Genomic DNA, 11,924 nt, shown 5'->3' on the forward strand with positions numbered 1-11,924 from the left:
ACATCAGCATCTCTTCAAGCACAGAAGCCTTTCAGCATCTGCTGTAGTCAGGCAGTCTTCAGTTAATACGATCTAGTGAGCAGAGCATGTAAAACAGAGCCTTGCCTCTTTTTTGATCTGTAACCCCGCAGCAAAGTGATAGATGGTGGTGAGCACACCGAGACGCATTAATGAAAGCTGTCATTAAAATCTGGTTATTCAACCAACAACTGCACTCTTCCAAAGTTAAAACATCGGATTTATTTTGTTCAGTGATGCAAATAAACTTTATGTCAGTAGCATTATTGATGGCAGGAAACAATAATGCTTCGTTTGGGTTTTTTAACTGTTATCATCTGCAATTAGAACACCTGTATGAGAATAGATGATTGAAAATTCAAAGAAATGTTGTAAAAGTAGAACAAATGTTAATTCTACTTGCATGTGAACAGTTAAAAAGATTACGAAAAAGTTGGGACATTTTGTAAAATGTGAAAAGCACAATATGCTGATTTTTTTAAAACACCGATTTAATTAAATACAGCACAGAAACAAGATATTCAATGTTCAAACTCTTATTTTTCAAAACATACATTCCCAACACAATTGATGCCTACATGGAAAAACTGAACAAGTTGAAACTGTTCAAAATCTGTGTTAAAACTTATTACGCCAAAGTGTTTAGGGAGTGGAGAATATTTTTTTGAGTATGACTCAACTTAAAATATTTCATGAACTCTGTATTCCCTGATGAGTTAATAGAAACCACAACATTAGAGGCAACTACAATTTCAACCAGAAAGTCTCCTTTCATCATGTTAACCTTCCATTATGTACTGTGGTTGGGTCTTCTCTAACTCAGTCAGCAGCTTCACTCATGGTGTGAAAGTGTCTAATGCCCAATGCCTTCTGGGAAAACTGCAGATTGAGGGATAATTGTCAAATAATTTGAGTACAGTTAGAAAAAATACTTTAAGTGATCAATTACTGTTTACTTTAAACTAAAAATGTGCTTTATTAACTCAGAAAAACAGGGCTGAAATAGCGGTTTTGAAATGTTCCTTCAACTGTATGTTTTTACAGCATGTTCCAAAAAAGCTTGGACAGGGGCATGGAAGCAGGGACCTCTGTGAGAAACATGTTAATTAGATGGATAACATTATGTACCTCTGATTATTAATGGTGCCTTCACAGATGTGCAGGTTACCTATGTCAGAGCACTGATACACATCCACAGCATTGATAACAGTCTTGATGGCCCTTTTCCTCTTCAACATGGAGGACCCATGGGCCTTTATCTCCAAAAACAATTTGAAAAGTGGACTTGAAAGACCACAGCACACTTTTAGGTCAGTCCATCCCAGATGAGCTCGAGCCCAGATATGTCAGCTGTGATACATGGCTTTTTCTCTGGGTGGTAGAGTCTTAGCTTACATTTGTAGATGCAGAAATGTGCTGTGGTGACTGACCGTGGTTTTCTAAAGTATGTCAGAGCCCATGTTGTAACATTCAGTATTGCCTTTGATTTTCCACATGTATATCCATTTAAACCAAGCTTTCTCAGACCAAGATGAAACTGTAAAATCAGATCATTTTCTGAATTTGAGAACTTGCAGGTGACATTTTTTATACAAAATAAATGATTTATTATGAGAAGAATAGGTCATGAAATGCACAACGCTTACCTTTGTGTCTACCTCAGACTACAAGCTGAGGAGTGATGTCTCCGCTGTTGTCTGCGTTGTGTCTCCTGATCCTGCACACTGGAGTGCAGAGCTTTGGAATATTACCTGGAGACTCTCTGAATCACCAGGAAATCACAGAGCGCGCCATCTTAAATGTCACAGTGTTGGTGTGCCATGATCTGGCAGCAGCTGAGGGGGCAGACTTCTCTTTTCCAGTAAGAATTCACTTAAATTATTGTTAACGTATGCTATAAATGAACACTTATCTTATGCAGATGTTAATATTTGACTTTAGATGCAGCCATACACAGCAGAGAGTGTTGCCGTAGCATGTGGCACACCAAAATCCACTAAGAGTTTCCGCAGAGCCATCACATTCATCACCTTGATGAATGTACGGGTGGACCTCCGGCATGCTCTCAATGCCAGCTTCCACTTTGATGAAGAAATGTTTGATCAAGGCAGAGGCATCATCACTGCAGGGCTAGATGCTGTCAAAGCAAGCAACGAGCAAGAACGCTATGAGGCAGCGAGGCAGAAACTGGGAGAGATCCTTCATCCAATACAAGTAATCAATAATCAATGTTCATACTGTTTTAACTGTTCCAAATGCTTATAGATGAATCAATAACTTTCATCACTTTTTCTCAACTTGAAGGACTTTTACAGTCACAGTGACTGGCTGGAGTTAGGGTTCAAAGTCCCGAACAGCAATCTGCTCCGATCAGATACCAGCATTGGTAACATAGCAGGTAAAGAGATAATAAGAGATTAGAAACTGTTGTACTGATGAGGATTATTGTCTAGAATTGCATGTAGTTCAGTGTTTAACATCCTGACTGTATATTTACATGGACAATGTACAGTGCCTATAACAGTATGCACCCTCTTGGATGTTTTACCCTTTTATGATTTTATAAATCAATCATGGTCAATATAATTTGGCTTTTTTGACAAACAAAAAAATAACAAAAAACCCTCTTCAGTGTCAAAGTGGAAACAGATTTGTGCAAAGTAATGATAATGAAATTTCAAAAAAAGCTGAAATAAGAGACTGCATAAATTTTCTCTCTCTTCAAGTCAGTAGTTAGTTGAAACACCTTTGGCTGCAATCCCAGCACTGAGTCTGTCCATTCCTCTAAACTTAATGTGAGAATACATGAATATTTTCTCTGTTACAGAGGAAAGCAGACCAACGTGTCGCAACTGTGATGGAGACGACTGCAAGAACAACATCTTAGAGGACATCATACAGGAGAAGGTCCTGACCTCCGGATACTTTGGTGTGGTACCTGGATCTTCAACCAAACCTCCAGGTGATGACTCAATAAACACTAAACCTGCTGCATTTTAATCCCTGAGACACAAAATTGTGTGACACATAGTGACTCATCAACATATCTGTTTAGAGGATTGAAAATTTGTTGTTAAAAAATCTTAAGGACATAGCATGAGCAAGATGTCTGTATCTTTTGTAACAGTTAATATGTTTACATGCAGTTAGAAAAGTCAAAATGTTGCACTAGTATGGCTTAAACCAGACAGTCCGACTGACATAATGCTAAAAGGGATTTCTCAAAGTTGGACTGATTCATCCAGGAAAGGCAGTTCGAGATTAATTTTTGCTATCACATGTGAATGCCTCAGTTGAACCCAGAAAGATGCATTTGGTGCATGCTCCACAGTGTCTGCTCTGACCTGGAAGTTGGACAGCATAAATGCTAAGCTAAAGTAATATTGTTTTCAGTTATCCTAGTAAGCTAAAGGTGTCATTCACATTTTATTTTTGTTTGAACAGAATTAAAGTGTAGAGCATTTACAAAATGTACAAAGCCCAAAAAGTTGATCTATGATTTCACTGCTAAACATGCAAAACCAAAACAGGTCCATTGGTAGCTGACTTAAATGGGACATATTGCCACCTAGTGAATATAAATTCTTCCAGTGCTTGTCCAAAGCCCAGTTCCAAAAAAGTTGTGATGGTGTGAATAAAAACAATACAGTGATTCTAAATCCTTTACAACTCACTTTGTATTTAATTGAACACTGCACAAAGACAAGATATTTGATGCTCATTACCATCACAGGATACGTAATGCTCATTGGCTTTTCTTCTAAGTGAGTAAGTGTCTGACGACTGAAGAAGCTAACTGTTGAAGTACTGAGAGTGGAATTCTTCCCGAGTCTATATTTAGTGGTTGACAAGTCAGGTACCCACACACTTTTACTGAGAAGCCATGCTGTAATAGCTCATGCAGAGTGTGGTGAATTTTCTCACTAAAATAAGCAGAGCAGCCCTAATGAAGACATCTGGATAGAAGCTTGTTTTGCTCCAAAACATGTGTTTACTTCTCAGTATTAATGGTGCCATCACAGATGTGCAAGTTACCCATGCCATGGGCACTAATAAACCCCAAACAATCACACATGCTGACTTTTAAACCTTGGGTTGGTGACAATCTAGACGTCCCTTTACCTCTTCAACTCAGAAGACTAGACAAGCATTGTTTTAGAAACAATATAAAATGTGAACTCATCAGACCAGAGCAAACATTTCAGTCCATCTCAGATTGGCTTTGGCCCAGAACAGATTGCGATGCTTCTTGATGTTGCTGTTATATGACTTTGTTTTGCATGGAAGAGTCTTAACTTACATTTGTAGATGCAGGAATGAAATTTTCCTGAAGTGTTCCTGAGCTCAGGTATGGAAGAAACCAAGTAAGAAAAGCTCTAACTGAAGAGCTGCGACTGAAATTTCTGGGCATCCCAACAGTTAATGGCGCTTGTCCATGTGCAACCTGCACTTTGACATCGCTTCATTGATGACAATGACTTGAGACCACATATAAACAACTTTTTTAGTATTTTAGAGTTATAAAATCTTTTCTATGTTGTGGAAATGTGTTTGGTTCTTAAATAAAATTGTATCTTTGCAACAATATGCCATCATTTTACTTCTACATAGTGTCCCTGGGGCCATCTTACTTTCCCCAGTTAGCAGGGCAAATGGTTGAAATGGAATATATTCATATAAAAAAATGTATGAAACATGTGTGAGCCCCTGTGTGACAAACATAAACAAGCTGATCGGTGTCCGTCAGTGTGAACACAGAGCTGAGAAGAAAAAACCCAGTTTTGAAGAGTCATGGTTAAACAACATATCCAGTTAGGATATTTGGTATCTGAAGCATTAATGTTTAAAATTTCCCATGTTTGATTTTAAAGGAAAATGCAGCCATGGAGGAGCTGTCGATCAAACCAGCACCATTGAACCCAAAGGAGGAATCAACAAAGACACTTTCAGTGCCAGCCATGGACACCTTCATACTCAGGCAGCAAACCTGGCCATCGCTGCAACCAGTGAACTACTGCAGGAGATTCGTAAGGCTGCAGGAGACAGACCCTTTCTACAGTAAGAAAGAGTCTATATGGTTCACTTAATGTTCCTGCCAGAGCCACTTTTAATGGATCTGTTTTTTTTTTCTTAATCTCTTTACATCTGTCAGGATGTTGGGACTCACTAAAGGATCCAATAAAGATCTTTGTTTTGTGGTCGACACTACCAATAGCATGAGTGATGTCATAGATGCGGTGAACAACGTTACATCTTTCATTATCAACAGTGAAGAGGGAACAGAGAACGAACCTGCAGCTTATATTCTGGTGCCTTTCAATGATCCAGGTAGTCAGCAGATTCTTACATTATACCCTCATTTATCGAGTAAGAAGTCTGAAACTTTGACTCTAAAATACATACTTCTCCTGTTCCCAATAAAATCCAGATGTTGGGCCTGTGATAAGGACCACTGACCCAGGCATCATCCAGGCTGTGTTTGAGTCCCTGATCATTGGAGGCGGAGGAGATGAAGGGGAGCTGAGTCTGTCAGGACTTGAGGTGCTCTGACTTCCACCTTCTCTGAAACTTTTACTATAGATATTGTTGACATGTAAACAGTAAAGACCCTCCTTGTTCTTCCATTTTCTCTTACTCATGTGTAGTTAGCTTTAAGAGCAGCTCCGTCAAATTCAGAGATCTTCCTCTTCACTGATGCTCCTGCTAAAGACAAAGGCCTGAAAAACTCGATATTGACGCTCATTGAACGGACACAGACTGTGGTAAGAATCTAACCTAACACAATGGTATATGAATACAAAAAGTGTACTTCTTAATTACCATTGTTGAGTATTTAAAAGAATGAGGTGTGCCAGTGAGTACATAGACAAACCTTTAATCCATTCGTCTTGACTCCCCACTGTACTGTTACTTTCTAGAAATTATAAATCCCACACAGGCATGCGAAACCCTGTCAGTTTTGTTCTGTTTTGTCTCTAAAAGTTTTTTGATTAAATAAAGATAAGAGTTGATAATTTTTATTAGCTGCTCTGCTAAACAATCAGTTTCCTCAGCGCGATCAAGCACAGCTGTAAACAGCTGATTGTATTCTCTTTGGTGAATTGACTGATCCACGAGAATGATAAGGAAAGATGATTATAGTTTTCTTAGTCTAGTTTTGATTCTTGTTTTCTTTCCAGGTAAACATCATGATTTCTGGCACAACATCGAACAATCGTAGGAGACGGCGAGCAGCCGGTCAGTCAAAGAACAGCAGGATCACAGATGAAGACATTCAGCTGTACAGAGAACTGTGTCAGGCTTCAGGAGGTCAGACTGTTGAAGTCACAAAGACTGAGCTCCCTGAGGCCGCCAGCATCATCTCAGACACTTTAAATTCTTCTGTGGTAAGAACACAGAGATCTAATGGCAAGGTGAGTGTTTCAGCTTCAGATATTTAAGTGTGTCATCTGTTGAATTCAATCTTCCAGGTGACACTTGTGCAAGCAGCCAGGAACCCAGGAAAGGAAGATGTTTTCTCTTTCATAATTGATGAGTCAATAACAGACCTGACCGTTCACGTCACTGGCCGCTCCGTCACTTTTATTCTCACCAGCCCCACAGGTAACACAACTTTTGTTAATTACACCCTTTCTCCTAGTGAACACTAAGTTTAAGTCAATGAAGTTTTTTTTTTTTACATGAGTAATGCCAACTTTAATTTTACATCCTGGGAAATCTGTGATCTTAACTGTGCTACATTTGAACACATTTTCCTCCAAGTTTTGTGAAAGAGTAGTTCAAAATTCAAGAATGATGTGCTAAAATAAATGTGTAATGACCAGAAAATGATAGTTTGTACACTAAAGGATGGGTTTTAAAATTTCTTGCTTCTGGGCAAAGAGTATTATATAGATGGGAAACAGATCCCACAAAATGTTAGTGCAATACTGAAGAAATTATGTATAATATTTTGCTTGCTAAAGGTTCAACAGAGCTAAATTGATACTATAACTACAAACCATGAAGACAAGCTTGTCATTTTTATCTTCAAGCCATGAATAAGGTGGGAATGCTTTATGTCATTGTTTGTGTGAAGGTGAGTCTCAGGAAAGCACAGATGCAACAGGATCACTGATCACATCAAGACGATCAGTGGGAAACCTACAGAGTGTTAAGCTGAAAAAAGTAGATGGATTATGGGAGGTGAGGATGGTGTCAACTAATCCCTACACCCTGAAGGTCATAGGTGAGATCTACATTTATTAGAAAAAGACTTTCATTGTATACACAACTTTAGCTGTTACGCTTGCATACTTTAAAAAGTTGGAAAAAGATTACACTACTTAGGTTGGAATATTAAGAAAATGATTGTTCATGTGTCCTTGATTCCTCTATTATTTGCAGGTCAGAGTCCCATTGACTTTCTGTTTGACTTTGTGAAGAAATCCCAGGGGCCGTTTGAAGGATATGATTCTGTTAACACCCGTCTAAGAGCTGGTAAAGGAAACTGGAATCATGTAATATGCTGATGATGTGTCGTCGTATCTTAACTTTGAACAGATTTATTTCTATCCCTTTAAGGTGTCAATGGCAGCTTGTTGGTCTCTTTAACGGGGAGCAATACAGCAACAGTGACAGAAGCTGTTCTGCTTGGCTCGTGGAGCTCTGAGGAGATTGAAGGAATTGTGGAACCACAAGGCAGTGGGAGCTTCCTGGTTCACTTCAGCAGGATGCCATCGGACGAGTTTGTGGTGCAGGTGAAGGGGCGAGATGACAGTTTTGAATCCAGAGCATCGATATTCTTCCAAAGAGTGGTACCTACCACCTTTAAAACTTCCGATCTGATGATTACTGTGAGTAATTATATACCGGACTATTACTGTGTCAGAGGAGCATAAAAAATCAGAGTAAAACGTTCTTACTATGCGACTTTTGGAAAAGATAGCACCTTATTTGAAACAGCCCTTGTTACCTAGTAAATTTATTGTAATAAGTGTAATTATCTAGTAATTTTTAAAGAATAAAGTGGTAATTAGTAATAAGTTGGTATTCTACCCTGGTAATAACTTGCTAATTTCAAGGAAGTGTTTCACTAGTAGTATGGTCAAGTAATTTGTTGTAATACTGTGGCCATTCTCTGGGAATTCAGTGGTATTTTACCAAGTAATTTCTAAGAAAGAAGATGATGATTTTCTGTATAAGTTGCTTGTAATTCCCAGGTAGTTTTATGTATTTTGGAGACAAGGGGGTTATGGTTAGGGTTAGGGTAAAATATCCACTTACTACCAGAGATTGCCACAATATTAAGAACTACTTAATAATTAAATAATTAATTAATTCTAGGTATACACTTTCTTAATATCATCATATTTCTAAGTTACTTTGTAAAATGCCAACTTATAACCTAATTAACTAATTCTTGAGAAATGACTATTGACACTTATTACTATAAAATTAATAGGTAATTAGCATTAGCAAATAAAGCATCACCAAGATTTTCAGACTGAACAAACACTCTCCACTTCCTGATATCTTTTAATCATTTAAACCAAAAAAAGCATCTTCTTCAGCTTTGAAAGTCTGCGTTTTCTGTTTAGTTGCACCCCTGTATGACATACCACTTACATGACCTTAGACACAGTTTTCCTGAGTGGGCGGGGCTGTTCTGCCTTTCCAGTGTGGTGGCAGGGGTAATGGTTGGAAAGGTAAAGGTTCATGAACCTTATGAAGAGTATGTAACATATCTCTGAGCCTCTGAGTGACACATTTATAAGCTGTAGGAAATGCTTTTACATCAGTGTGAAAGCAGGGTTGAGATCAACATCCACTTTATGTTAACATGGATTATATTTGATTTTTCTACATCAGTATTCTGAAAGTTGCATTTTAACCCTTTCAGATCAAGCTTGTCGTATACAACAGGAAGTGACACAGGTAAAGTTAATGAAATCTAATAACTTTTGAGCCATAAATCTTAGCCCCTTTTGTGTCCTCTTGAATGTAGCCATTGTGCTGTTCTAATGACACTATCCATGCCTTTGAAACCCTCACAGAAGCTTATTTAGCAAGCCTGGCACTTGAGTGACTTTTCAGGGTCTTTGAAGATTAAATCCTCGCCAGTGAATCCAATATTGAAAATCTTTTATCCATTTTTAAGTCCATTTTCCATCGTTTCATCAGCTAGCTTTGAATGCTAACCACCATACTGTTCCAAGAATGCTGCCTCGAATACAGCACATTCAGTAGTAACTGGAACAGCGTAAAGATTTCAGAGTTATTCACCTATTTGGGCCTTTATGTTTTGGCAGATCTACAGTAAAACAAGCTGAACTGCACCTCCTGTGGACTGACAGGGTATTCCTGTTCACATCCACTTTTTTTATTTGATTTTTATTGTTATTTTTTAAATGGGATATTTTAATGTGCTTTGCCCCTCTGATACTTTGCATAGTCTGTATTGAGTCTTAAAGCCATGCACAGTGCCAGCTAACAGGAAATGCCTTGAATGACCTCTGAAGAGATAGACTAATGATGCCAGTCAGGTTCAACAGGGTGGTTCTGGGAAAAAAGAATTAAATGTGCCAAAAAACAGCCCTAGTTTTGCATGATGGGTCACAACCAATGGCAGGCAGTTCCATCGGCATGTCATACTCTGTCAAACTGCGCAGCTCTAACTGTGCAACTCCCAAAGGAGAGAAAGAGAGACAGAGAGCCTGTGATGTGTCCCTCTGTGTCATTGAAGACAGGACCTGCTTTGAGAAATGGCTCAATACAGGGAATACAAAAAGTGCAAGGACTTTCTTTTTATGTAAATATGTTAATATTTTGAAGAGTTATTGTCATAAAATTAGTTTTTTCACTTTTTGGTCTCCAAGAGATGGGAGAACAAATTTGTGATAAAAAAAAAAATAGGTTTGAGCCATCATTGTTTACTGCGTCACATGTAAAAGATCTTGAGTTTCTGTTCATTTTTTTTTCTTCTGTTTTTATAGTCCTATAACCTTTAATCCAAGTGACATCACTACAGTCCACATATTCTTAAAGCCCAGGTTGTCCTGAAAATAAGGGATGTTTAGAGCTTGACTATGAAACACAGCGTTGATGTTTTACAAGCTTTTTAAGACAGTAAGTCCATGGTTAATAAAAAGCTTAGGGCTTGAAGGATTACACCTTTGAAACAGTGTTTTAAAAGCTAAGAGAACACTATCTTTCATGATTTCCTCTGTTTTCAGGCTGATGCTGACAGCATCATTGTACCAACAGCACCATTTGAGGTGCCCTTTTCTGTGATGGCCCATTCAAAAGGAGGAAACTTCACCATCCGAGCAACCAACAGCCGACTTTTTGATTCAACGTTTCCAACCAGTTTGGTCCTGACCACTGGAATCCCTGTTAATGGTACAGTGACCCTCACGGCACCTCGTACCACCCCATCTGGCACCGATGTCACCCTGAATATTGAGGCAGAGTCTCCAGATAGACAAGACGTAAACTATGTAATGCTGCGTTTTACCGTCATTAACCCGGTAATGCTCTTACTGTCACATCACATTTTTCAGAACAGTTTTTGCCAACACTGTCTTTGATGGATTGAAATTTCAAAATCAATAGTTTTCTGGTAATTATTGTATTAAGATACAAAAACAGTACTGAGATGAATTCATTTTTTGTTTTTTGACTGAGTGATGTCATAAATAATCTAATGTTATCCACTAATACTTCATCACAGATTACAGATTTCATCCATCCAGAGTGTGTACTACTCAGCCGACAGTCCAACTGCTCTCAAAGTTGCCACCTGTCTGAGTGGACCATCAATGTTAGGGTGCAAGATGGAGCTGAAGGCACGGGTGTCGACAGTGTTCGCCTCAGGGCAGGAAATGGGACCCTATACACCAACCCTGCTGCCAACAATGAGAACATAACCATGGTGTTCTACAGATCATCGTGCTGTTCGCCTGATATGGAGCTGCAGGTGGAAGATAAGATTGGTAACACGGGAACTTGTTCCTTCTCATTCAACAGCAATCCAACAAATGGTGCTACATCCACAAAAGCCACAAAGTCAACTCTTCTTTGCTTGAGCATGGTGGTATTTTGGGTTTATGTACTGACATAACAGAGCATCCTCTGCCTTTATGTCAAAGACACATGAAGATAACGATATAAAATATCTTTTATATTGATAATGGTAAATATGAATCTATTTGATATGTTATCCACAGGGGCACAAACACAACTTGAAGCAGTTTGTTTTTTTGCTTTGAAGTTCATTTACTATATGGTTTAATCTCACTGTTTTATGAACTTATTTGAAGGTTTGAATATTTAAGGGAAACTTTTTAAAGCTATTCTGTGCCACAGCTGCACCCTGAACCAAGCCCGGATTGTCAGGTACAGACCACATTCTGTTCTTGTTGAGGTCTACTTTTCTTCTAAAAAAAGCCAGTATCAAACTGCTTATTTAGCTTTTAGTCACGTGTGCAGAGGCCTGGAGGGAGAAAAAGAGTAAACTGTAGGCTTTTTTCACATTTGACCATTATGTTGTACCCATGACACTGACGCAGCAAATGAGACCATCAATTTCTCTATGACTTTGCTTAGAAAATATTTATTTACTGGTACCTCCCTGTGTCTACAGTAGCAGAGGATCCTTCCTCTAAAGCTGCCGCCAAGATCATCTACAGAAAATGTGGCCAGTTTTATGCATTTTTATGTCTTTGAGTGAATAAGGCTGTCATGTGGGAAGTGAATAGTTCTTCATGAGTGTACACTGTGCAGTTTTGTAATAATTGTTTGTTAGGATTTATATTTCTAATCTGAACAGATTTCTAGCCAAACTTTTCAGTAGTGACTTACATTTAGAGCACTAGACGATCTCCTGTCTCATACAAGCTCCAGCCGTGTGACCACACATGATAAGA

The 11,924-nt window shown here is 38.6% G+C and overlaps 1 protein-coding gene across 1 annotated transcript; it reads left to right on the forward strand.

Annotated features, from left to right (window-relative positions):
* The first annotated feature begins 1,699 nt into the window (after positions 1-1,699).
* Positions 1,700-11,119, forward strand: LOC121519337 (von Willebrand factor A domain-containing protein 7-like). Its single transcript, XM_041802234.1, has 15 exons — positions 1,700-1,879; positions 1,966-2,232; positions 2,323-2,416; positions 2,846-2,980; positions 4,890-5,076; positions 5,171-5,346; positions 5,447-5,559; positions 5,664-5,780; positions 6,198-6,404; positions 6,489-6,621; positions 7,097-7,246; positions 7,405-7,497; positions 7,582-7,853; positions 10,233-10,526; positions 10,730-11,119. Exons 1-15 carry the CDS (start codon positions 1,700-1,702, stop codon positions 11,117-11,119), a joined length of 2,808 nt encoding a protein of 935 aa, XP_041658168.1.
* The last annotated feature ends 805 nt before the right edge of the window (positions 11,120-11,924 follow it).

The sequence above is a fragment of the Cheilinus undulatus genome, linkage group 12 (genome assembly GCF_018320785.1).
Source record: "Cheilinus undulatus linkage group 12, ASM1832078v1, whole genome shotgun sequence".
Lineage (NCBI taxonomy): Eukaryota > Metazoa > Chordata > Actinopteri > Labriformes > Labridae > Cheilinus > Cheilinus undulatus.

Excerpts from the sequence above, each read along its gene's own strand:
- LOC121519337 (XM_041802234.1), top strand. The coding sequence starts at position 1,700 with ATGTCTCCGCTGTTGTCTGCGTTGTGTCTCCTGATCCTGCACACTGGA. Across the intron at positions 5,781-6,197 it reads TTGAACGGACACAGACTGTG|GTAAACATCATGATTTCTGG; the intron begins GTAAGAATCTAA and ends TTTTCTTTCCAG. Across the intron at positions 7,854-10,232 it reads CTTCCGATCTGATGATTACT|GCTGATGCTGACAGCATCAT; the intron begins GTGAGTAATTAT and ends CTCTGTTTTCAG.